At 48.2% G+C, this 27,128-nt stretch overlaps 2 protein-coding genes across 2 annotated transcripts; one reads left to right on the forward strand and one right to left on the reverse strand.

Annotated features, from left to right (window-relative positions):
* The first annotated feature begins 3,855 nt into the window (after positions 1-3,855).
* On the forward strand, positions 3,856-21,823 carry LOC119374393 (uncharacterized). Its single transcript, XM_037644479.2, has 2 exons — positions 3,856-3,989; positions 20,272-21,823. The coding sequence occupies exon 2, from the start codon at positions 20,330-20,332 to the stop codon at positions 21,761-21,763; it is 1,434 nt and encodes a 477-aa protein (XP_037500407.1). The 5' UTR covers positions 3,856-3,989; positions 20,272-20,329; the 3' UTR covers positions 21,764-21,823.
* LOC119374392 (uncharacterized) lies at positions 8,011-18,944 on the reverse strand. Its single transcript, XM_037644477.2, has 13 exons — positions 18,255-18,944; positions 17,567-17,635; positions 17,356-17,472; positions 17,190-17,286; positions 16,754-16,988; positions 15,994-16,360; positions 14,887-15,057; positions 14,576-14,762; positions 13,954-14,097; positions 13,305-13,403; positions 13,075-13,246; positions 12,806-12,957; positions 8,011-12,752 (listed from the first exon to the last, which is right to left on the reverse strand). Exons 1-13 carry the CDS (start codon positions 18,573-18,575, stop codon positions 12,544-12,546), a joined length of 2,340 nt encoding a protein of 779 aa, XP_037500405.1. The 5' UTR covers positions 18,576-18,944; the 3' UTR covers positions 8,011-12,543.
* Positions 21,824-27,128: the final 5,305 nt, after the last annotated feature.

The raw sequence follows: 27,128 nt of genomic DNA on the forward strand, positions 1-27,128 counted from the left end.
GAGTGCGGAGCCCTCTTGATTCTCGAACAGCAGTATACACTCAACTGTAGAGCCAATGGAGACCGTTCTTGGAAACAGGAAAGGCCCAAGCGAAGACAGGCCAATGCTCGCGGCATGTTTCGCACGTAGCCGGAATCCTGCGATCCATACCCCAGTCCCCACGCGAACGCTGAACACGCCCTCTGTAGAACTTGTCGTTCAGGGCGACGCAGAGCGGGCAGAGGTCGTGCGCAGCAGTCACGACGCAGCTTTCCTTCCAGGCCAAGTAGTTCTCGTAGGCCACCGGGCTCGACTCCAAGAAGCGCAGGTAGGCGACCATGTTTCCCAGCCCGTCGAACTCGACGGAGTGCACCACGGAGAGCCATGGATAGCTGACCGTCTCGTGGTGCGATGCCAGGAGGACCGGAACGACGTCGAACTCGAAGGCGTCGTAGATGAGTTCGTACGGGCTGTGGAAGCAGTCGCTGTCCGTAGCGACCACGACGAAGTGGTAGCGGGCGGCCATTTTTCTCAAGCAGTCCCGCCGCGACCCGCACGTCGAGCGTCCGCAGTCGGGGATCAAGTCGACGCTTACGTTTAGAGGTCGTCCTTCGCTTCCCGCGTCCGCCCCCAGCGCCTTCGCGAGCTTGACGGCGTCCACGCTGGACTTCAGGCCCATGAGCAACTCGCAGGAGCTGACGATCCAGACGGCGTCCCTCCGGGCTCCGTAGTAGCCCAGGACGTCGCGGTTGCGTCGTGCGACGTCGGCCACCGTCATAATCTTGTCTCTGGAGGCGGCTGCGACGACGTCGTCGCCGCAGCGCCAAGGCTTGTAAAGCGTTTTGACGTCAGAGTCCTCCCGGCGACCCATGGTCCAGTCGAACTCAGTCTTGGGAACTTTCGGGTGAGTGCGGCCGCACATGTGGACGTCCCGCATATTCTCGAGGTACTGTCCCGATCCACCGACGGGCGAGACGTGGTTCCTGGTCCAGAGGACCCAGTTTTGGAACCCGGTCCGACGCGTCGGCATGTCGTCGGGGCTGACTCGTTCCGCCTGAAACACGACGGCGTCGCTCCATTCAACCCTAGACCGGTTGTCCGTGACTTCGCAGCTTATCCACGTAACGCCAGGATCACCAGGGTCGCGAAGAGGGCAGGACAACGGCCATTGTTCCCTGGCGTCGTGTGAGGGCGTCGCGTCTCGGTGCCAAAGGAGGATGCGCGGCATGCCGTTGTCCATTGCCCGGTCCCGCCAGTAGGTCAAGGGTGGGGACACAAGCTCGAGAGGCGGATCGGGCTCGCGAGGTCGCGGGAAGTACATACTTAGCCAATTGGACGCTCAAAACAAGCACGAAGGTGGTGCCGGCCCACTTTAACTTACGCTCCATCTCCGGCGACAGCAGCGGTTGGGGAGGCCGTCGGTGCGGTACGCGCCGGTGCTGGATGTGCCGCATTGCCGGGAGGTGTTGGGGCATTTGAACGACGTCGTCGACGACGTCGTTGTCGTCATCGCTCTCGGAAGGCCTACGCTGTTGTGATGGAGGCATAGTGGTTGCCGCGCGCTGACGGTGTGTGGCGTCCGATGGGCGTCAGCCGTGACAAAGCTGGAAAAAACGGAAGACAGCATTGAACAAAAGGGGAAAGAAGTTCTCAATTCAACAAGTAGCGCGAAGGGGAAGGACACTACAAGGAAACGGGACGCCCACACGAGCGCCTGTGTCCTTGTGACACTTGTTCAGTTTTGAATTCCTGCAAACTCGCCCAAATTTCCGGTTCTAGTAAGTTCTTCACCCAACCTCCCACACACACACACACCCTGGCACATTTGGCAAACACTCATTAAGAGCACACTTCGTTTTAATAGATCAACTTCACTTGGTGTTGTCAAGTGGTGGTTAAAACAAATGTCTAGCCTTTACAGCACTGGTAGGCTGGCTGTCCGGAGCTGGAGGAATATCGTAAAGCTGTAGGCGAATACAGGTGTCAAGCCGAAAGCCTTACGCCTATATGTGCACGTAAACGATGCTTCATATTCGTCGGTGCATTCACTTACGGGTGCTTTTCCTCTCGCTTCGCGAGTCGGTTAGGATGTGTGGCAGCGTCTCGTTGCGTCGCACGCGGCAAGACGAATCGGCGAGTGAATCTTTCTGACGGGAAAGCTTGCTGTGTCTTCACCCGTGTAGTGGCGAAAGCTCGAGTAATAGTAAAAAACCTACGGAGTGCACATTGTGCCAACTATATCGAGCAAGGAAGGCGGCAACCGATATGACAACAGCGCCGACTTGCGCAGATTAGCGTTTGGCTGTTGTTGCGTTGATCGCATTACCAGTCCTGCCCACTAGGGTGTGCTGTATGAATTACGAGAGTGCGACTAAAAACATGCTCACACCTTCAGATACGAATGCTTCGAATTAACCTACGTTTCGAACAATGAATGACCCATCGCCTGTATCAACGGTGATTTAGCCTTTGCCTGAGATTTTAGATGGATACCGTTAAGGGGGCCCTAAAACGCTCCGAGTTCAAAGACGAGAGAGTTGTTTCTGTGTTTCTGTTTCACCTTCACTGCTCTTGCTACAGGAGCTGTCTCATCCACGCCACTTAATTCTTCATAAAACACGTCGGCATTGTCAGCAGTAAGCGTTGAGCATATCAAGATTTCGCGCTTTTCGGCTACACGCCGTTATCGTCCGCTTGCGCAGTCCAAAACTAAAGTGTACTAGAACAGGAAAGTGCTCGGAACGAGCTTCGAAAAGTGAAGCCCAAACAGCGTCAATCCGCTTGCAGCGCTGCGATCGGTATAGTCTGCAATGTGTCGTCGTTTAAGAGTTACGCGCGGCTCCGCTGAAGTGGTGCAGGGGTAGAATGTCCGCTTCCCACTTAAAAGGCCCGGGTTCGAATCGCAGCTGTAGATTTTGGGTTTTTATTCTTAGTGTCACCTTTTATAGCTGTATTGGTTTTCCTTTGTTTCTTAAAACTAGCTACAGTTGCTACGTGTTGGTTCAGAAAGTAACACAAGATGTGAAGTAAACTAGAAGAAATTTGATAGTGAGTGCAGTTATTTGCAGCGCTGCCGCCCGGGATTGAACAAAACCGTAAAGTATTGCCTCCGAGATTTTCGCGAACACGAGACTCCCAACGAGATTTCACATTTTACGTTACTTCTTGTAGCAATACGTAGCCACAGAAGCTACTTTTAAGAAACAAAGGAAAACCAACAGAACTATAAAAGGTGACACAATGAATAAAAACCCACCATCTACAGCTGCGATTCCAACACGGGCCTTTTGAGTGGGAAGCGGGCATTCTACCCCTGCACCACTTTGGCGGAGCCGCGCGCAACTCTTTAAACGACGTCACATTGCAGACTACCGATCGCAGCGCCACAGGTGGATTGACCCTGTTTGGGCTTCACTTTTAGTACATTGGTGCTGCGGCCGTTCCGAGCACTCCCCTGACCTAGTACACTCTACGAAAACGCACAAAACGAAGCGAAACCTGTTGATCGCGCACGATAGTTGCGCGAGGCAAGGCCGAAGGGCCGTGCTACTGTATCGCGAAGCAGGAAGGTAGACAATTCACAACCGATATCCCTCGTACACGGACCAATCGAGAGCTTATTTCGTCGTGACGTCACGTGAACAGACTGCTGGCCTCACGAGTTGAACCAAAAAGGCCGGAAATGCAAGGAGGGAATAACCCGCTCGTTCTTTGTAGTTTCGGAAGCTATTTAGAGGCACTTTATGATACGCCATCTACCATGGGCATGTTTCGGGGATCTCAGGGCGCATGCGCTCTAACCTTCTAGTACTCCAGTTTCCGCTTTGTTAAGCAGCTACGCGACGAATGGGTCTTTAGGTGAACAGTGAGGCTGCGGAGCATGCGGGGCTGAAAACTGGTTTTCCCGCTTGATCATGTGCTGTAAGCTATTTGTAACGTTGTTATGGCCGCATTGTTGCTAAAATGTCAACGAGGCGCGGTGTGAATTTCCATGCTCTTAACATTCGTTGGTAAGTAGCACCGGTTACGCTTTCTTCTTAAACATGTTTCTCGAGTGCCTATCCAGAATATGACGAAGCCCGACATATAGGTACAGAAGCCGTATAGACTGGCGGTGCAACAAACGGGTGGTAAAATAATTTCGTTTGGGAGTCTTTTGGTTTGGGTAAGTTGGTGCGACATATGCGAAATTAAACAGCACGAAAGACGAGGGCACCAGAAAACACGCACACGCAGGACCAGTGCTGAACTATATGCCACCAGTAGTTCAATCAGCACTGACCTTGCGTGTGCGTGAACTAATGCTGTGTGTGCTCGTTTTCTTGCGTCCTCGTCTTGGCGCTGTTCAACTTTGCGCTGGTACAGTGTTCTAGACTGCATGCATGATGATGAGGGAAGCGCTCTCGGAGTCTTCCCGTCAGCCACCGTTGTGAGATGGTACTGCTGAAAGGCCAGGGCTCAATTGAATAGTGCTTGACGTACGGACGTTTAAAGGAGCACTGACACAAAATTTCGAAGGCGAGATAATGAGTGAAATAGATGTATGTGAAGCCATACACGACGTCTACGAAATATCAAGGGCCAATATAGCCTAGAACATATTTAAAATCAATTTTAAAGTGCATGCCGCGCGACTGAGCGAGATGCGAGCACCTCGCGACGCCGACATCAACACGGCGGATATGTAAGCAAACCTACGTCACGAGTTTGTGTTGGCTGGTTGTGCCCTTGCGCTTGTGCGCTTGTGCTACCTGCCATTTCTTCCTCCATACCTGCGGCTTTGCGTAAGCTGGTTGTGCTCCCTTCCGCTGTTCGTTCGTCGTGCCATTTGGCAGATGTTATGGCCCGCTCACGCTAGCGGCAAGCCTGCCGCAGAACATCGGCCGTCGCCACACGCGCGAGAGCTGTCCAACGTGCACGGCAAGCTTCTCCGGCGAGGCATTCACGCCTCCGAAAAACATGGCCGCACTGCCAAAAGCGATTGTCGTCCACTTCGAATCTATCAAGTGGCTGCCGCAAGGGCGTCCGCAGAACTTTTTCCAGGGGGGTGCATCAGCAGAGGTTGGGGGAGAGGGGGCATGTAGCATAGGTAGCTTTTGTTTCATTGCCGTGACATGACCGGCAAGATTAGTCCATAGCAGTATGTAACGTGCAAAGTTGGCTGGTAATCCTGAATGATGTTTCACGCGGATATGTGGGACTGGAGTGTGCTAATGAAGCTGTGTAGCTTACTGCTACTGCATAGAAAATAATTATCCAAAATTCCAAGGGGGGGCAGCTGCCCCCCCTTGCACCCCCCTCCGGACGCCCATGGGCTGCCGTGCGCTCTGTAGCGTGTAAGCTCCGAACTGATGCTTCCATTTGACACTAAATTTGCCAGTGTGACCGAGGTATTAGATTCATGTCCTTAAGCTTCGACAGCAATGTATTTGTCCCGATTCGGCGCCGTTTTTGAGAGCCATAGTCAAATAATCGATGCTGTAGGGTTGAGTCGAAATGGGCGCTTCAGAATGCTCGGAGGACATAGATTACGCGTTTGTTAGTTGTTTCTAATCCTCCATAGCTGGCGCCACTTGAACTAGTGCCACCTTGGGGACACTTTATTTGGTTTTACGCGGCGCCTTTTTTCATGACTGCCCGAACTAGAGATGGGTCGCTCAGGAGCGAGCCGGCTCTTTTGAGCAGCTCTTCTTAAAGAGCGGTTGATCCGCGGCTCAGTAAAAGTGAGCGGCGGTTCTTTGGGAAAGGGGGAAGCCGGTTCTCGCTCGTTCAGTGAGCTGTGCTGAACCGATCTGCAGATGCTCAGAGAACCGGGGAAGAGCGGTGAGCCGAGTACACTGTCAGTAGCCGGTTCTCTCTCGCTCAGTGAGCCGTGTTGAACCAACGCCACTAGGTGTTGTTCGTTGAACCGGTCGAGCCGCTTCGTTCGAGTTCGCGTTCCTTGAGAGAGGTACGCTACGTAGGGAGGGCAAGTACCCCCCTACGGTAGGGAGCATATACAATCTATACAATAACTCTAGGCTTACCGAGTCACGCGGAAGCACGTGGCACTCAATTGCGTCTCCAGAACATTTTGCAGAGGGGTGCATAAGCGAAGGGGGGGGGGGAGCGGAGGCGCCGCGAAATTCCAGGAGGAGGAGGGGGAAGGTAGCCTCCTTTTTGCCTCATCTCCCTCCTCGTGTTTTCCCTTCCTCCGTCGATTTAGGTGAACCGGTGAGCCGTTCAAATGATCCGGTTCACTTAAAGGGGCCCTGCACCCATATTTTACCCTCCGATTTTTACATCGGAACGCGTTCTTTGTATCGTCCTGAGATGAATGCAAAAAGAATTTTGGAGATAGACGCACGGAAACGGAAGTTATTGAACTTACAAATTCAAAATAAAAGCAGACGACAGAAATTGGCGTACCCTTTCGTATTTCACTCGCCCAGTGACGTGTCACTGGAGTTTTGTCTGCTTCCAATCAAAACGCGACTTACATTTTGCCATACCGGAACCGCGCAGCACATGGTGGCCTTCTAGTCGCAAGCGGGCGCCGCTCCTTTTGACGGCTTATGTGCCACACAAGTTAGCTGACATGAGAGGGAAGAACGGTAGGCCGGCAGGCGGGAGGACGTTCGAACGTTTCAGAAACGATGAGCTCCTCCGACTGGACGGACCTTGAACGTGAACTCCTACGGAGAAGCGAAGCGCTAAGCGTCGTTCCGTATGACGACACGCCGCTGGAAATTTCAGCACCGTCACCGAGAGCGACGCTACAAGAGCACGACAGTGACGAGGGCCATGGAGAAGCACCGCGTCCCGAGGATCCCGACGACCACGTGGATCGCGCCAACATAAATTGGTGAGGCTATCGTGTGTTCGTTGACGTTTCGTTTCGTAGTCGCTCACGTGTTATGTGCATTTCATGCGCCTGCAGGTGTCGATGTGACCGGTGTGATCACACGCCTACGGCGTCAGAGCGGCTGTTCTGCCGTGATATGCCACAATGCGTAATGCGCAATGAACCATGCATTTGTGAAGATGATTATTTTTTTTACGCTGTGTCTTGACACAGAAGTGCTACATGTGGCGTACTGCGAGCTGCGAGAAAGGGGCGAGCAGCCGTTGATGGACATCCACAAGTAAGTGGCATTTCAAAGCTCTAATGCGGCCGTGGATCGTGTATGTGTTCGTCGCTTGGTACCCTCAGGAACTAGTTTTTTTTTGTCTATGATTTAAGCGTCTGCCATTCATTGTAACGGCAGATTGCGCTTTGACTTTGCTAAAGTTTCTGGCGTTATCTAGGCGTAAAAATAGCAACTGCCGGAGTTACGTCCATCGTGTTCGGCAAATAAGACGCTCCCACTATGCGTGTTTGGTGTCGTGGTCACTGGGTTGCGGAACGCTTGAGAGAGCGATGGCGCATGTGCGTTACTATTTTCCTGTTTTTGAGACATCATAGGCAAAAGTTTTTTTTTTTACACAGCTGAAATATGGGCCTTTTGGTGCATGCAGACGTTTCGCATGGCACTGATAACGCCTGTTCTTGCATGGGTAAATTTAATGCCTTTTACACCCAACAAACACAATTGTAAATGTTGTGTATTCGAAGAAATAGGACCAATGAAAATAATTGGCAACGAAATGTGTAGCAGGTTCAAACGTTTGTACTTAGAACCATTGCTGCAAGTTGGAATACGAGCCGGTTTTTGCTAAAGTTCAGAAGTGCACGTTTGCTTCTCCTCTCACTGCACATAATGTGGAATATAGCAGGTCGTCTTGTATTGTTTTCAAGGTTTACATCATGCACATAATGCAAACAGACTGCTGGATGCAAAATAAGTATGCGAGGCAATAAATAGGTGATGCTTGTACAGATCGCAATCCTGTACAGATGCCGTAGGATTTAGAAAACTCGTAGAAAAATTATGTTACTATGCTCTGTAGCAGCATGCTGTTAATTATGCTGCTGCAAGAAACGTGACAATACCGAATTTTTGAATGCATGTCACACCTGAAAGGTTCGAAATGGGCATTGGAGGCAGTGAATGTATATAAAAATGTTTATTTTACAGGAGGTATCGATACATTGCCTGTCGGCAGTTTACTCGTTGGATCTGGGGCCGGCTCGGGCCAAGAAACCGGAAAGTGGTTCCTGCTTGTGCTATTAGGCTCATCAGAAAAATGTTCCATCAGAAGATTATGCAGGATTTAAGTACCCGGAATTGCAATAAAAATCTAATCACAGTGGTTGTGTGGCTTCATAGCTTACTGGATTTTAACACAAACATGAAGTACATTCTGCAATACTTCATGGGAAATCATGCAGCCAAAGTGCCATTTCATCTTTATTGTCACAAAGGCAATGCAGAACTTGATTACAGTAAACGCACTGCAGGCACTGTAAGGTGGAGGGTATGTGCACATACAGGAGTAGCAGTAAAATTACGTACAACATATAATAGAGCAACACACTCAAGTGCAATGTACAGTGATGGTCAAAGAAAACATGTTTGGTCTATCTTTGAATGATACATCATCAGACAACTATAGTGAAAGCAACAAAAATTTATGTCCAATGTTAACCTGTCAAAACTACCACGAATATGAGGCATGTCGTAGTGGAGGGCTCGGGAAATTTTTGAGAATCTGGCATCGCACAGTACACAGATCTCTAGCATTTTGCCTCCATCAAAACGTGACCACTTGAATAGGAATAGGAATAGGAAAAGAACAGGAATAGAATGATTGTTTTGTTTCTGTCAGGATAACATCTACATAAGCATCGGTGATAAAATTCAAGGAAATATTGCAAAATTTAGCAATATTTCCTCAGAAGCATCACTTGCGTCACAAGTGAGGAGGCAATGTCACACTAGTGCACATTTTGCGAAGGTCAAGTGAAGAGTCAACTACCGATACACACATCAGTCATGGTGGCATCGAGTGTTCCTGAAGATGTTCGCAGACGACTTGGTCTACGATAAGCTGCAACCCTCAACCCTAACGGCACCCATAATTAGTATTGTTGTCTGTGAGTGCTATACAAGCGTTCCGCCACAGCGGAAAGGGGCTAGTGTCGACAAGTGACAGAAGCTGTATGACAGAAACACTTGATTAACATCGTTGCATCGATGCGTTCAACCGATGTGCACAGAAATCACGACAATAACTGTCTCGCGCATCACTGTGAAGGCCATATAAATCACATTTCTTCTCAGAAGAAAAGATTTGTGTGAAAAAGTCGTAGCTACTCTAGGTATATTTTAATACGTTTCTCAACATTTGGTTCATCTGTGCTTCAGTGTTCATCTTGGTGATAAATTAGTGATATGCAGCCAATGGCAGGAACAATCTGTTAAAATGATGACTTTCAATGGCAGTACGGTAGAACAAAAACATTGAACCAGAGGTACAATGAAAAGTACGCTTTGGTAGCGCATAAGACAAAATTTAATCTCATAAAAATGATTAAGCATGTCAGCAGAGATATCTTTCTGTCTAAGTGTTACTCAGTCTTCTGCTTGTCTACGAAATCTACAGGGTGCTATATTTTCCCCTAATGAACTGGCCAGAATACTATCCACACTGACCCAATTATAGAGGATGTTTTATATTCCCACAAACACATTCTATGTAGGCAAGCAAGGTATGCATGCAATTACTCTACTACCTTTACACTGCTTCCTAGAACCTTCTTCTAGCCATTTGCTAGAAAATGGCAAAGGCTGTGATTAGACAAGTTATTATCTAAGAAAGCAGCAATTTTATGAAAATTAGGTGAGCAGCACTGCTTTTAGTAATGTAAAACTTTCAAAACAAAGCTCCTCTTGCTGCCGAGACAAGACTGGGGTGAACAAAAAATATAATCAGTCCACCAGAAAGAAGCATCTTCTTTAGCTGCTTAGCCCAATAACTCTGAAGCATCAGCAAATAAATTTCAAATGTCGAATGACGCCTACGCCGACATCGCAGCCATATTGGTCACACTTAAAGAATGGTTCATATGTGACGTAAAAGAAGCATGCGTATACATCAAGTGACAAGGTACCGAAAATGGATCAGAAACACAGCGCACGTGATATTCAAAGTAGTTCAGGGTGGAACAGACAGAAATTTAAGGCTTGAAGAGATGAGAAATTGTCAAGCTATGATTACCGATGGAGCCAACGTTTGGACATACAGTCCCTGTGTTGAAATGTTGTTTCCCAAGATGTTTCTTATTTAACTATTTCTTCTCAGTTTATGTTAAAAGTCACAAAGCATGTTCTCTCGCGATAACTATGTGGAGATGAAAATATACAACAGGCAACAAGCACTTACGAGTCTAAACACACATTGCCTAGAAATCAAAGCCAGCAAGTATTGCATCCTCAGGCGCACATCGCAAAAATTTGCTACATTTCATTGTATCTACAATGCTTGACTGAATTCTTTGCTTCTGCCCACCGCTTCTGTGAAGCCTCTGCAAAGTTCTTGTCAGAGCCTGCCTCAACCTCAAAATAACAGTAGGGCTGAAACATGCAGCGCTGCTGAAAAGGTTGCAGTATGCACTGATGAATACATTAACAAAGAAGTGCATAAATAAGACGATTACACAAACAAGTAAACAAGCAACCAGCCAAACAAATAAAGAAACTTTGGAAGCCCATTAGCCATGCATAACACTTTCGGACGATGATCTAAATGAAATCATTTGTACATACAATACTTAGGGCATGTCCTGCACTGAGCACGCCACAAATCGCGATTGCTGTGCAGCTACGAGTTCACTCTTCGATAGCCTTGGCTGGATGAGCTGGATCATGGCCAGAGGTATGCACTGATGAATACATAAGCAAAGAAGTGCATAAATAAAGCAATTACGCAAAGAAGTAAACAAGCAACCAGCCAAACAAATGAAACTTTGGAAGCCCATCAGCCATGCATAACACTTTCGGACGATGATCTAAATGAAATCATTTGTACATACAATACTTATGGCATGTCCTGAACTGAGCACGCCACAAATCGTGATTGCCGTGCAGCTATGAGATCACTCTTCGATAGCCTTGGCTGGATGAGCTGGATCATGGCCAGAGGTATGCATTTATGAATACGTTAACAAAGAAGTGCATAAATAAAGCAATTACGCAAAGAAGTAAACAAGCAACCAGCCAAACAAATGAAACTTTGGAAGCCCATCAGCCATGCATAACACTTTCGGCCAATGCTCTAAATGAAATCGCTTGTACATGCAATACTCATGGCATGTCCTGCACTGAGCACGCCACAAATCGCGATTGCCGTGCAGCTACGAGTTCACTCTTCGATAGCCTTGGCTGGATGAGCTGGATCATGGCCAGAGGTATGCACTGATGAATACATAAGCAAAGAAGTGCATAAATAAAGCAATTACGCAAAGAAGTAAACAAGCAACCAGCCAAACAAATGAAACTTTGGAAGCCCATCAGCCATGCATAACACTTTCGGACGATGATCTAAATGAAATCATTTGTACATACAATACTTATGGCATGTCCTGAACTGAGCACGCCACAAATCGTGATTGCCGTGCAGCTATGAGATCACTCTTCGATAGCCTTGGCTGGATGAGCTGGATCATGGCCAGAGGTATGCATTTATGAATACATAAGCAAAGAAGTGCATAAATAAAGCAATTACGCAAGGAAGTAAACAAGCAACCAGCCAAACAAATGAAGAAACTTTGGAAGTCCATCAGCCATGCATAACACTTTCGGCCAATGCTCTAAATGAAATCGCTTGTACATGCAATACTTATGGCATGTCCTGAACTGAGCACGCCACAAATCGTGATTGCCGTGCAGCTATGAGATCACTCTTCGATAGCCTTGGCTGGATGAGCTGGATCATGGCCAGAGGTATGCATTTATGAATACGTTAACAAAGAAGTGCATAAATAAAGCAATTACGCAAAGAAGTAAACAAGCAACCAGCCAAACAAATGAAACTTTGGAAGCCCATCAGCCATGCATAACACTTTCGGCCAATGCTCTAAATGAAATCGCTTGTACATGCAATACTCATGGCATGTCCTGCACTGAGCACGCCACAAATCGCGATTGCCGTGCAGCTACGAGTTCACTCTTCGATAGCCTTGGCTGGATGAGCTGGATCATGGCCAGAGGTATGCACTGATGAATACATAAGCAAAGAAGTGCATAAATAAAGCAATTACGCAAAGAAGTAAACAAGCAGCCAGCCAAACAAATGAAGAAACTTTGGAAGCCCATCAGCCATGCATAACACTTTCGGACGATGATCTAAATGAAATCATTTGTACATACAATACTTATGGCATGTCCTGAACTGAGCACGCCACAAATCGTGATTGCCGTGCAGCTATGAGATCACTCTTCGATAGCCTTCGCTGGATGAGCTGGATCATGGCCAGAGGTATGCATTTATGAATACATAAGCAAAGAAGTGCATAAATAAAGCAATTACGCAAGGAAGTAAACAAGCAACCAGCCAAACAAATGAAGAAACTTTGGAAGTCCATCAGCCATGCATAACACTTTCGGCCAATGCTCTAAATGAAATCGCTTGTACATGCAATACTCATGGCATGTCCTGCACTGAGCACGCCACAAATCGCGATTGCCGTGCAGCTACGAGTTCACTCTTCGATAGCCTTGGCTGGTTGAGCTGGATCATGGCCAGAGGCTTGGGGCTGCTGCTGGTGCTGCTTCGCTGCTGCTGTGCCTTCTTGAGAGAACTGCATGAAGAGCTCTCGTGCAGCATCTCCGTCATTAGCTTGTCCACATAAGCTGCACAGAAAAACACGTTACGTGTTGTGAACACTCATCTGAATACTACATACCGTAAGTTGGCTTGCTTTTTACTGGGCAAACAACTTCCGCTCCCTTCTTTGCACGGAGCATTTTCCTCTTCCATCTGAGTGCACAATTTCTTGCCACTACTGCCTGCTCTCGACCTGCATTTTCGTTGTGGTGAAGAGCAGCCAACTGTGTCCTGTAAAGCGCAATGCAGCATTGAAAGAGTTCAGGCACCCTGACAGTCAAATCAAGCACGAACTCAACAATATGTTCTGATCAAATTGGGAAAACATTGCACGCAAGTGACACACACCTTGCACGCATCATCATGGTGCTGAATGCGACAGACTTCGGGGCAAATCTTATTAGGAGACTGTGATACGATTCAAGTCCATAAGTTTGTCCAGAAGAGGAAAGCTTCCTTATATCCTTCAGTAGCCCCTGTTCTGTAGCTATGCTCACGAGACGTGCGTAAGCCGGGGTGCCTAAAAAGATGTGCTTTCATGAGTGTCTCGCCAAACCACACACAAAGTATACACTTACCTGGTGTCAACCACTTTCCATTTTGCACATCCCCGTGCAGACACCTCGGATAAGGGCTGTCATGGCCAGCGTGCATGTTTATGACGTGGTTCAGCATGCCTGGAAAGCCATTAAAGTTCCCAAATAGGTTGTGCATTTGCCTGATAATGCGGAAGCTTTTTCAAAGTAAACTCATTTACTGCGTGTAAACAATTGTGGAATGCTTTACTTAGAGTAAGAAGTAAATACAGTTGACACCACGAGCTCAGGACCGTTTTTCTCTAAGTCAGGACCGTTTTTCTCTAAACTACCATGAAAATAGTTTGACCAAAAACAGCAGGCATATTTATCACATAAGTTTCTGTACTTATGGAGTCACAATACAAATTGTATTGGCAGGAAATGTTCAACATTAGTTTCCTGCTTACCTTATTGAATTATGCCACCTATTAAAAAATTTGGAAGTATGAAAGTGAGTTCACAAAGAAATCCTTCAGGAGTGTGACGTACGCGTTAAGATAACTACAGCAATCGACAGAAAGCAAAAGGTTACAAAAAGAGGTAAAAGGGCTTTGATAAATGAGATAATACCTCATTTACAGTATTAGCAGCGAAATCGACAAACATTGTTATGTTTAAGAAATGGTTTGGTAAAATCACGTTCACTTACTCTTCCACATGGCTACCAGTAGATCCCCGTCACCTTCACTAACGGCAACACACCAGTACAGATGGTTGACCACTGGCTGTATCCAATCTTTCAAGGCAGCACAAGCAGATTTCTTGGCTGCAACTGTGAGCTTTTTCTTGACACCTGTATTTTAAAACAGTAGACTGCGTATTATTGTGTCACATAACACCAGCAACTTAGCACTTTACTAGCTGGATAATAAAATGCTTACAAGAGGGGAAAAACATTGCAAAATAATGAACTCAGACTTTTTACTGTACACTATGGTGCACTTGTGTGTGGAGAGTGCTAGGCAGTATGGAAAGTACAAGAGTAAACAAAAAAAGATCCATGCTCCTTCCCCGACTATACTTCCTATTGGTAATGTTCAGATAAATTATCCATCAGTTGAAGCTGGGCTCGAAAGCTACCCAAATTTAAATGAATTTGTGCTACCGTTGTTCTTATGGGCCACCCAAGCTGCACATATATTTACGAAAGGTCATAACAAGCTCATGTATACTTGTATGTGAAAATGCTGCTTTCCAGGGCCCATAAAAATTAATGCAACACCATTTGGCTTTCTAAGGGCACAAAAAGTTTGCCAAGTGACCTTGCTTACCTTTACCAACATGCCACGCGTCGTAGGTATGTTCAATACCCGGCTCACATGTCCTCATGTACTTTTTGATGCCCACGTGCCTGTCAGTAGTTAATGAACAAATAGTGACGTTCTGGTCCTTTAGCTCCCCAAGTCCCTTCTTCAGGCCAAATTTTTCCATGGCATTGCTGGATCTCACCTCGCTGTTCTAAAGTGTGCAATAAAGGCATATTTTACAGTGCATTAATAGAACATCTAGTGCAGTGCTAGTGCTGCAACTACATATTAAAACAGCAAGAATGCACAGCAAAGTCACAACTAACTAAACTCACCTCTCCAAGCTGCACCTGAACGAAATGGATGATTTTACTAGTTTGAATGGCCATGAAAGTGTAAGTCATGAACTTCGCAGAAAACCCGGGAGAGTCGCACCGGCCGTCACCAGCTAATGCTACTGGTCCATGAAGGCTTTCGATTACAGCCTCTCGTTCAGTGTCCCAAACCTATAACACAAGCACACCAAGCTTCTAAGAAAAGTTGAAAATGGCAGCATTTATTCATACGTGATCTCTTTTCTCATGAAAACAGTACCACTGCTTGACACAGCACAAGTAGTAGCCCATAATCATGGTAATAGACTTTATGTTGGTGCTGTTTTCATCTGGAGTGAGCCAACTAAATGAACTGTCAGCTACGTTTTCTGACTGATTAGCTGCTATGCACACTCAGCAGCTATGCATTGTCCTGCTGGGAATAGAGTTATGGGTTTCATTTTCTGCAGTAGCAACAAAAATAATCATAATATTGCTCTACTGATCCTAAAAATTGAAGTGCCTGAAATGTGCTCACCACTGAACCTCACCGAAACTGACTTTGATGAAAAGCTGTGCTACATTTGTAGCAGTCAAGGAAGCACCTTGTAGATAATCTTCAACCGATTCACTGCGCATTTCCTATTCTTAAATGGAATGTATTGCAATACTAAGTGTGACAAAATGCTGGCTGAATTAGCTATATCATGCCATGGCAGTGTCTTCAGCAAGGCGATCCTCTGCAGCGTTATGCAGTGCAGTGAAGTTAAATGAACGCTAGTTGTCCACTTGGGAAGCGTGTACAAATGTGTATGTCGTGGTTCAAGCTGGTTGAGGCAACACACATTGTGTGAGAAGCCCCTAAAATTAGTTATGTGTAATTGTACACATAAGCGTGCGCAGGGTTCCCCTTCAGGGGGGGCGAAGGTTCGTCGCAGCGCCCCCCTCCCTATTATGTCAATGTATGCGGCTGCCTTTGCGCCCCTCTTCTCGCCCCCCCTACAATGTATAGGGCTGACTTTGCGCCCCCCCTTCTCGCCCCCTTGGCCCCCCCCTGTGCACGCCTATGATTGTACACACAGCCGCTGAAAGTGATACTGTACAAATTATAGTGCGCTTGGTACCTACACGTTGTATGGCGGGCTGGAACAGTGCACCTTGGTAGCTGTAGTAGGTCCTCGTAGATGGCACTTGAATATTGGCTTGCTTCAGCAGCCTCAGAACTTTCTCAGGACTCGCGCCTGAGAAGCATATAGCGGCACACAAAAGCATGCCACCCAAAGCCCTATTAGAAACTTTTGGTTGGCTCAACCAACAACTCTTGTGCCCACAAGCACAGGTGGTCTCAACTTGTAGAAGGGAGCCATAGAGTGTAGTTTCAGCTTTACACGATGCTTGGCAAACTGTGCACATGCTGAATAGCTCCATCAAGCAGCTTTCAAAAACGATGTACTGTTTTTCAGCGCTAGGTGGCACAGAATCACAACCACTTGGTCTGCAAAAAAACAGCATAAGACAAAAATAACTACTTGTAGGGAAGATTACATTTGAATAGGTGGGAACAGCACAGCAACCAGTAAAGAAAATATGTCTACAACAGTAACGTCATGGATCTCATGTTTCATCACTGATCTCTAGGTGGCAGTTGCGACATTGGCCACAGCATGTGCACTTCACTGCGCACGATGTGCAAAAATACTTGTTCACATGCATTTATATGTTTGTTCAAAAACACCAGTTGGCCAAAATTATTCTGCCATTCCTCACTACAGTATGCTTCATGAGAAGGCTGTAATGCTTGCACAAATATTTACAATTGTTTCAATAACAAATTTAACTGTTCCCTGGACAAATGCTATTGAAAGTACATCAACGCATGAAGCCTTACAGATGTGAGTCATGAAATGATGGCTCATATGTTTCGTCGAGATCCTTTGCCGATGGCAGTGGTGTCGAGCATCTTATTGGAGATGATGGAAGCGGTGCTCTTATACGGTGACCTGATGAGTCAAGTATCTCTGCAGTGTCTTCCAATTCATCCCCACATCCCGCAGTTGACCAAGCCTGGAAGTCCGTCTGTGTCCCTTCGGAACGAACTTTTGGAGTAGTTGCCACCTGCACACCTGAAGCAGAATGCTGGCTTTTTAGTGCCCTCCTACAGCCACATAACTCAACACGTCATTTGGAGTGGCATGTCTCATCACTAAACAAACTTGACTTTTTGGAATGTGTAGAAAGCTTAGAATGCAGGAATTTTCACCACGTTGAAATATAACTACAAAGTGCGTATATTTTTCAAGCAGCTATGTTAGCATTTAGCATACCTTTCGACACCATGTGTGTAGCTTGCACCCCATCAGTTTGCACAGCAAAATGACGCATTCTGCAGTAACTGTGGTCACTTCTGGCACTCTCTTTAGGCTGCAAACAGCAATAACAAAACGCCGTCAACATGTTTACTTCAAGTCTCCGAGAGTTAATTCTGCATACCTTGCAACCGGCAGTCAGATGAGTGAGGGACATGTCACCGCATGCTCCGGTGTCTGTGCCAACTTCTGCATTGCAGCCAATGGCGAAGTCCGACTCCACGAAATGAATGCTGTTATCCTGTTCAGAAAGGTTAAAACAGCACAATTCTTGCAGCTACTTCCAGTTTTCAAGAAGAGTTCACATGTGAATACACAGCAGGTAAAAAGCCTACCGATGTGTTGGTGAGTGCTGAAGGATTGTGTTCCACTGTCCATGATGCTTCCATAGGGCATACAAGCATCTGCAAGATTAAAAGATAGGCTGTGATTCTGCACAGTAATTCATAACCTTGGCCAACGATTCGTCATACAACAATCTCACAGCCATGCTCCAGCTGCCTCATCTAGAACTGCATAACTGGGTGGTCAGGCTTTGTGTTCTGCGGATATGCGCACACTCAAGAGATCGAAGTTTGACGGTTGCACAGTGGCAACAAATGCAAGCGGTTGCATACGCAACAACGTCGCAGGCTGTGCCTAGTGTTATGTCGAAATTTAACGATGAACAGTTGCAAAAGTTACGTTACATTTGTTAACATTATTCATCACCCGGCGTGACGGGTTCTTTTTTTTGCGAATAAGTTTGAAGTACAGGCTCTATAGTACTCGCGGCAGCGTAAGTACGATAGTGCCTGAGCCTCTGTGGTAAATATACTCGACTGCGCGCAGGGTGCCTGGTTTCAAATCCTGCAAGAACCAGGGTTTTTTCCTCTCATTTTGCGTGATTGCGGTTACGAACAACGGCAGTAGCGGCGCGGAAAACTACGCCACAAAAAAAAAAAAAAAGGCTCTTGTCATATGTTAACAGCTTTCGCGGTAAAAACTGACTAACCACACGGCAGTTCACAAATTTGTACTCACGGCAGCGTCTGTTCCTGTGCGCTCTTCAGTAATAGCACGTCCAACCCCAGCAGCAGATGCGCTGCCTTTCGGAACTGCGTCGGGGCACAGCCGCCGTCGCTTCATACCACGTTGAGTCTCGGAGCCAACACGTGTGAAGGCGCGCTCGTCGAAATGCAGCGAGCATACCCGGCGTGCCAGTGTACTTCCACTGCTTCCACAGCCTAGCGCCTCCAACCACATTTTCCGTCGATCATCGGCCGTGGGAAAAGAATGAAACGACAGTCCCCCAGTTTCGCTGCTGCTTGCGCAGCCGGTTACCGCGCACTTATATCGAACCATGAGGAACGTGCACACAATCAAGTTTACTCAACACAATGCTGGCAGGTGACAAATACCAAAGACGACACCAGCAGTTGATGGTAGGTACGCAAACACACCTAGACACCTCGAGCACATGGAAAATCTGTGTAAGAAAGAAATGCAAAGCACAGTGTATTGATGAAGGCTGCGCCGGCTGCGCCTTGAGTAGGCCGTTCGGCAGCGCCATCTGTGTCGCAGTTTCTGATAAGTTAAAATCGATGCACAAATTGGTGTTCTTTTCGCAGCTGTAACGAGCATTAAACACAGTAAAATGAGTAAATTCCACATACTCAGTGTGTCGCAAGCGTGTACTATATATTATTTATTTCCCACCAATCAAAACGAACAGCATAAGTCACGCACGCTACCTCACTTCCTGTAACAGAAATTGTCGTTGTACGACGCTGCAATCGGCGCGGAAACCCATTTCGGAAGCAAATTAAAATATCAAACGCTTCGTTCTCGCCGCTTTCGTTGGTGCCACAGCCGTCACCAAGACCCATAGAAAGCAAACGGCCGATAAAAACAACGTGCGTAATTGAGGGTGCAGGGCCCCTTTAAGTGAGCTGAGCCGTTCGGAGCCGCTCACTCAAGTGAACCGCTTTGCCCATCTCTAGCTCGAACCATGCCTGGCAACGACACGGACGACGTCCGCACTTCTAGCGTGAAAAACGCGGATCAAAAAGCAAGCAGCTCGAAGCGTCCCGCGTCAGACGAACTGGCGGAACCGCAAGTGCAGCGCCCGCCGCACCCGCTCTCGTGCGTCGTCTACGTCACAATTTTGCGTGGTCACGTGGCCCGTTTACCCATTTTCCGGAAGTAGTGCTGCCTAGCTCGGTGCTCCTTGAAAGCGAAACTGCGACTGGGCGCTCTAAAAACGTCTCTAAATAAATAACCGTCGAGCACTCGCGCAAACGAGGTTCGCAGCCGTGATAAGTGGATCATAAGCTATCTATTGCAAAAAAAAAAAAAAAAAACAAGGTGCGAAATTTTTGTGTGCATGCGAATTTCTGCACTAAGGTTTGCTTCCGTATAGAGGCTATAGTTGGTATTCTATTTCGAATGTGACTGCAGCGCATGTGAAGACGACGGACGTTACGCCATCGTCGGTCTGTTGTATTCGCACGCGCTGCAGCCACGTTCTGCACATACTTTCTCTTAGTGTGGCACTTAGCCGTGTCTACCTAAGGACTGCAGAAGATCGGTTACCTTTATGTTCCTATACTCCGGTTCGTACATCAGGTGTAACGCGGTGAAAGCTATGCAAGAAGTTCACGCAGCAAAGTGCATAACTCCGCGCATCTTGTGACTAATGGCGGTACCTAGTATACGACGATTCGCATGCACCGACAGGAATTCATCGGCACCGAGAGCGCATAGCCGTCGTGTTCGCGGAAACTATAGTGTCATCGAAAGCGTTTTGTTAATGCACAGTCAGCTTACTTCATGCACCACGATGCACAAGAAAATGCTGAATATTCGCAATGCTTCGGGAGGCAGCGTTGAACAACGTGTGCTGCGCAGCTCGACCTTATACAATCACAAATTGCTGCAAAAATTCAGTTGTTGTTTCACTTAGGGGTCTCTAAACTTTTGACGCCGACTATGCGTTTCATTCGCTTATCTTGATCGTTCACGTGATGTTAACGCTTGTTCCTTTCTGCTTTCCTTCAAGCTGTGTCATATGCTGAGGCCCACCGGACATTCCATACCGTCGTCACTCAGCAACGAGTATGCATCGACCAGCAGGAGAGCATCCGAGACGCCACAACAACGGACCCTACCCTATCCAGCTGCAGCAGTATGAATGGCTTCTTCGTCGTTTCTACGCGTCGCCAATCACGATGGGCTGCCTCGCCAGCGTCGCGTTGTTCCTTACAGTATCGGTAGTCTGCATATTCATCGAGCGCGTTCACGCAAAACTTGCGGCGATTCCTCCGCTTGAGCTGGCGTCTCCTCCCTGGACGTTCTGGCGAGAACGGGCAATGGACAATGGCATGCCACGCATCCTACTATGGCACCGAGCCGCGATGCCATGCGGTGACACTAACGACCACGGTGCTACGTCCAACGTGACCTACTGCCCGACAAGTGCCGTTGCTGGTCAGCGGTTGGTAACATGCGAGGTAACGGACAACCGCTCTTGGCTCGAATCTAGTGACGCCGTCGTGTTTCAAGCGGAACGAGTAAGTCCCGAAGACATGCCGTCGCGTCGCACTGGCTTCCAGAACTGGGTCCTCTGGACACGCAAACACGTATGCCCCGTCGGGGGACCAGTGACGCCACAGAACGACTCACGGTTGACCTTCGCAACGTGCGGTCGTACCCACCCGCACGTCCGCACAGACTTCGATTGGTCCATGGGTCGCCGGGAGGACTCGGACATCAAGACGTCTTACAAGTCCTGGCGCTGCGGCGAAGTCGACGGCACCTCCGGAAGCACTAAGATGGCTGACGTCGCTCGGCGTAACTACGACGCACTCGGCTACTACGGAGACCGGAGGGACGCTGCCTGGATCGTCGACAAATGCGACTTTCAGTTGTGTCTACTGTCCAGTATAAGCGCCGTCCAGCTCGACGTGGCGACGCGGGCAACGACCGGAAGACAACAACAAAACGTAAGCGTCGACCTCATACCCGACTGCGGACGCTCCATGTGCGGGTCTCGACGGGAGTGTCTGCGAAAGATCGCCGCCCACTACCGCTTCGTCATCATCTCTACGGACACCGACTGCTTCCACAGCCCGTACGAACTCATCTACGACGCCTTCGAGTTCGACGTCGTTCCCGTGCTCCTGGCGTCGCCTCGAGAGGCGGTCCGGGTTCCGTCCTTCTCCGTGGTCTACTCCGCCCAGTTCCACGGACTCGGAGACTTGGCCTCCCACCTACGCATGCTCGCTACGAATCGGGAGGCCTATGAGCAGTACTTCCTCTGGAAGGAACGCTGCTCCCACGTTTCCCAAAACTTAGACGACGACGACGTCTGTCCTCTCTGTATCGCTCTCAACGACCAGGTGTACAACGGTAGTACTCGGTCGTCAGCGGGCTTCTTCTGGTCGTGGATGACTCGTAAGAGAGTGCGTCCCTGCGATGCTTGCGCTAGGCGTATGCCTGGCTTCCACTGGGCCTTTTCTCCGATTTTCAAGAGTTATCGCGATTGGCAGTGAAGACCTGTATGTTTTAAAATTCGAACTCTTTTGCAAAAGCGCTTTTTGGCCTGCCCCTTACCGCGCGCATATTTTGCAGCCTGTATTGTTGCTATAGATATTTTATGTTTTTATTTATGAATTTATGCATACGATGACGAAACGAAGTTCGCTGAAATGAGTAAAATCTTGCTTTTGCTGGTTGTGTGGAACAACAAAATGTTATGCGGGGAGCCGTGAGATAAGGAATCTTAGTCATATTATTTAAGTGCGCAGGCGTTTCGATGCTAACTCGGGGTATTTCTTTAACAAAAAATAAAATTTATCAACGAAATTTCATGGCGTGGCTGCGTTTTCAACATAAGACCTCAAACTCAGAAGCGGAGTGTCTTAACAGCTGGGCTAAACACCCCTTTTTTTATTCTTTTTGCGTTCCTAACACCATCGAACGCAGGTACAACATCTATATCGAAATCGGTCGTCTTATACACCTTACGCACTTTGATAACAATTTCGACAAAACACTCATCAGACCGAGTAAAAAGATAACATCCATTTGTTGTGCTGTACAAGAGGCAAAAAAAAAAAAAGCCATGCGGATTTTTCTTTCGACGTCACAGCAACGTCCACCATCAGTCGTTAGAAGGAGTCCGCGCTTCCTTCATGCTCATTTTAAATGCAGTTAGCCCCTCGATTTCCTTAATACAAGAGCATCCGTGCGCTTAGGCTAAGATCTAGGGCGCGGGTTCCACTCCCGGTCGCGGCGGCCGCACTTCGATGGGGACGGAATGCAAAGAACACCTGCATGCGTATATTTAGGTACAAGTTAAAGAACTCCAGGTGGTCGAAATCAATGCGGAATCTGCAACTGCGGCGTGCCTCACATTCATATCTTGGTTTTGGCCTTCAAAAACCCGTGTGCTTAGATTTAGGTGCACGTTTGGGAACAGCAGGAAATGGGAATTAATTCTTAGTACCCCCGTGAGCAGTAAGTGGATGTTTATTTGAGTGAATATACACAAAAGAGTGGAAGGAGGAGGAAAATCAGTAGTGACGGCCACACTGTAACTGTCTAGCTCGAGCGGCAGACGCCTGAACGGCGGCCATCAGTGGACAAGGGAGAATTAAAGCACTGGAAGAGGATAGCGGGGCTCCATTTTTGTATTGGCGCAGATGGATGTAATTAGAGTTACTGCACATGCTCCGAAAAGTAGGTTATCCAGTAACTGTAGATGTAACGATTATTTACATTTGTAGACAGAAGGTAAGGACGTAATGCCTTGTGGTTCGCTTGTGAAAGTGACCTCCTCGAAAGTGTCTGTCGCCCGGTCCCGCCCACGCGTATTGTTACGTCACTGAGGGCAGCCGAGGCCGGAGTGCTCGAGAAAGTAACATACAGTTCTATGAGCAGCATCCTGCATGCGGGAGAACAGCATGCCCCGTAATGAAATCGTGGTCTTCCCACGTAAAACTCAAGGAGATGATTTCTATAAAGACGCAGATTTGCGCAAGTAGTCTCTGCTGTCACATCCACGGCTGCATTCCTTGCTTGTCGCGTACGCAATGTTTCCCCTGAATACTTTCCAGCCACCTGGGGCAACGTTCATGGAATGCGAAGATACTGCGCCGCCATTGACAAAAGCGGCCTTCAGCCGGAACCTGTTTTGCGGAACAGGGGAGTGGATTGCAGTAAAGGGGACCAGGAGCGTAGGGTCACCAGGAAACCCTTTTGCGAAGAAAAGCTCACGAGGAGAGGAGCAAAAGCCGCGTTTGCCGCGTTGCGATGCGCTGCAGCTACGAAGGACGTAGCTGCAGCGCATCGCCTTTCCCAGCGCGCCATCGTTTTCTTCCCCGCAGCTGGAATGCGCTGGAAGCTGGCACGACGGGCGAAGGAGGGCGGTGTGTGTGTGTGTGTGTGTGTGTGTGTGTGTGTGTGTGTGTGCGTGTGTGTGTGTGTGTGTGTGTGTGTGTGTGTGTGTGTGTGTGAGTGCGTGTGCGTGTGCGTGTGTGTGTGTGTGTGTGTGTGTGTGTGTGTGTGTGTGTGTGTGTGTGTGTGTGTGTGTGTGTGTGTGTGTGTGTGTGTGTGTGTGTGTGTTCTTCTATGTAGCGTACCGCTTTTGCGCTGTGAAGTCTGTCATTCTGTCGATGCTCATGATCCTGGAGACACCACGAGGAGGCCAAATTCCAGGAACAGCGCTTAGCCTTGTTCTCCGAGTCGCGTTTCCAGAAACCCCGAGAACTGTAGTTTCGATTGCTGCCGAGAGACGGTTTGAAGCACTGTCGAGAGCGTCTTCTGCGAGCCAACTGGACGACCACCTCAATGAGGCAGGAGGCCAGGCACGTCAGCAAGTCCGACAAGCGGTATGGCATCGTTTTCGTATTTATTTATTTATTTATTTATTTATTTATTTATTTATTTATTTATTTATTTAAGAAACCGCATTGAGTAGCGGGCGGGGGGCCACTGTAACAATGAGCAATGCATAACATTGGAAACAACCAAAAAAAGATAAATCTGACTCATATATTCCGTATACTTACCACCCTTAAAGTCATTAAAGTCATTAAAGTCATTGAGAGCATATGCGACATTGTGCGTAGTTTTTAGCAGTAATGTAGCAATTATGACATAGTGAGTGAGTACGAACTTTATTCGGGTCCTGAGGTGAAAGAAAGCGGTGCCGAAGGCCCCGCCAATCAATCCGGCGGCTCCACCCAGGTCGGGGCCGGTAGACAGAGTCCTTCGGCCCTCTGGACAGCCTTGAGCTGAGCTATGAGCTATGTGCTTTGAAGCGCTGAGTCCCATGAGGACTGGTCAGAAAAATGTGTACCCGCGTTGGCAGGGCACAGCCAGAGCATGTGCTCGACATTGTTGTATTCGTGGCCACAGTGCGAGCATACAGCAGGAAAGTCAGGATTGATCCTGCTTAGTGTCGTCGGTGTTATGTATGTTCGAGTCTGCAACTGTCTGTAAGTGATTGCTTGTGCTCTGTTGAGCTTTGTGTGAGGAGGAGGAAAAGTTCGACGTCCTAACCTATGATGAGAGGTGAGTTCGTGGTATGACACGAGCGGGTCTTTGTTATCGAGCTTCCTGCAGGCTGCATTGAAGCGAGGGGGTGGACCGCAGACGCGGAAAGTGAGCTCTCGCGCCAGTTGGTGTGCCCGCTCGTTTGGGTTGCAGAAATGAGATCCGGACATAAATGGAAAGAAATTCAAATGCGCGAAATAAAAACCAACTGACATGCGGTAGATGTTATTTTTTCGATATTACTTGCGCTTTCGCTTCTTCTCAGACGAAACAGTTAAGTTAGCGGTCGATAGTTAAAAAAGCGCAAAATAAAACACGGACAAGTGGACAGAAGACTAGCGCTTGAGCTTGTTTTATTTTTGCGCTGTGTTAAATATGAACACGTATCAGTTGACTCGCATTCACCTGCTACTATTGAATTACCGGTCTCCCCTATTGCAAGGCTTGAGAAGAGAACCCTTTCGTTTTCATTTATTCTTTTCTTTTTCCTTTCCTTCTAGCTGAGCCACGACTTGAAGACCGTCTGACGCTCTAGAAATCGTCGTCATCACGCGGCATTGAGTAATGCATCGACCAGAGCCTCCGAGATCCGTCGATGACGATGGACCCCGGCACCGAGTCCAGCTGCCTCACTACTACCTTCGGCTTCTTCGTCAGTTCCTTGCATCACCGATCACGATGGGCTGCCTCGTCAGCCTCGTGTTGGTCCACACGTACTGCGTCTACTTGCACACGGCCAACGCTCCGGCAAAAACGGTTTGCCGTCGAGAACGGGCAATGGGCAACAACGGCACGCTGCCCGACCTAGCCACGACGCCACTGCAACCCAGCCCGGCCTACGGCATTTGTCCTATTGAACGATTGTTGCCGCTCCAGATCACGGTTGACAGCGCCCGGATCGAAAGGGGCGACGCCGACGTGTTTCAAACGGGACGAGACGTCAGTCCCGAAGACACGCCGGCAACACCATGTCGTCCGCCGGACTTACCGAACGAGAACTCGTGGACTTACTCGAACCCTTTCGTCGACACGGCGGCAGCAGGTCATTGGTCAGTTGATTTCCAGAACGAAGACTTGCGGACTTCCTGGAATCCGTTCGCCGACACGCCGGCAGCGCGTCCTCGGCCGGGCGGTTTCCCGAACGGTCTCTTCTGGACTTCCGAGAACACGTTCGACGTCTTCACGGACGCTGAACACAGCCCTTACGACGTCGTCCTCGAGGCCTTGGGATACAAGACCTCTCGCTCGGAGCTCTCGACCATACCCGGGGCGTCTCGTCTGTCCGGTCTTCCTTGGAGTTCCGCGGTGATGAAGCCTCCCACGTTCGACTGGTTCGAAGACTTTGTCGGCTGCCTGCGCCAACTGGAGAGAAGTCCTCAGTCATCCGAGCTGCTTCGCTGCTTCTTCAAGACCGAAGACGTCGACCCCGTCTGTGCCACTCTCGACGGCGATTCTGGGCCGTGCGCTCGCTGTTGGCAATTGCATCGCCAGAGGATTGCGCTGTATAAGCAGATGCCTGGCTTCGGCTGAGCCTTTGGCTGCATTTCGTTTCACCGTGGCCTCCAGGATCAGCTCCGGCAACCACGGTTCGGGAGGCCACGGTTTCACGCATCAGGTGCAACGCTGTTTAAGGTACGAAGCCGTGGCGGTGTTCTTGCGGCTACGGTGCTCGACTGCTGACCCGAAGGTCGCGGGATCGAATCCCCGGCCGCATTTCGATGGAGGCGAAATGCTAGAGGTCCGTGTGCTTAGATTCAGGTGCACGTTAGAGTGACAATAAAGTGAAACAATAAATTAATTCTGAGTGATAAATTATACTCTCAGAACTCTAGTCGTCCATTTCACCACCACGGGTTTAATATTAGTGACAAAATTAATGTCAAATATTTCACTTTTAAGTTTCCCGCCGTCATCTCCGATGGTGACATCACGTATTTCAAAGTGTGCTTTTGGTATTTTTTGCCACATTGACTCAATTAAATTTCCTGCAACTTTTTATGTTTGGTATCCGGCTCTCTCACAAGACAATGTACTTCATTTTTTACCGATTAGGAACTGCGTAAGCCTTAGTAGACGCCGTCAGAATCTATGACGTCACGATGATTGGTTCGGGAATGTCAAGGTGGCGTCGCCAACAGCATATTCCTTTCGCGCACCTCCTCGCGGCAAGCGTGGTATTTTTGGCATTGTGAAAAAGTAATCTACAAATACGTCATGACATAGTTCTTCTTTTAGCGTCCCTTTAAAGAACCCCCTGGTGGTCGAAATTTCCAGAGCCTCCTATTAACGCGTCTCTCACAATCATATCGTGTTTTTTTGTGTGTTTTTTTACGTAAAACTCAAAGAATTATTATATTG

Source organism: Rhipicephalus sanguineus, chromosome 11 (assembly GCF_013339695.2).
Source record: "Rhipicephalus sanguineus isolate Rsan-2018 chromosome 11, BIME_Rsan_1.4, whole genome shotgun sequence".
Classification (NCBI taxonomy): Eukaryota; Metazoa; Arthropoda; class Arachnida; order Ixodida; family Ixodidae; genus Rhipicephalus; species Rhipicephalus sanguineus.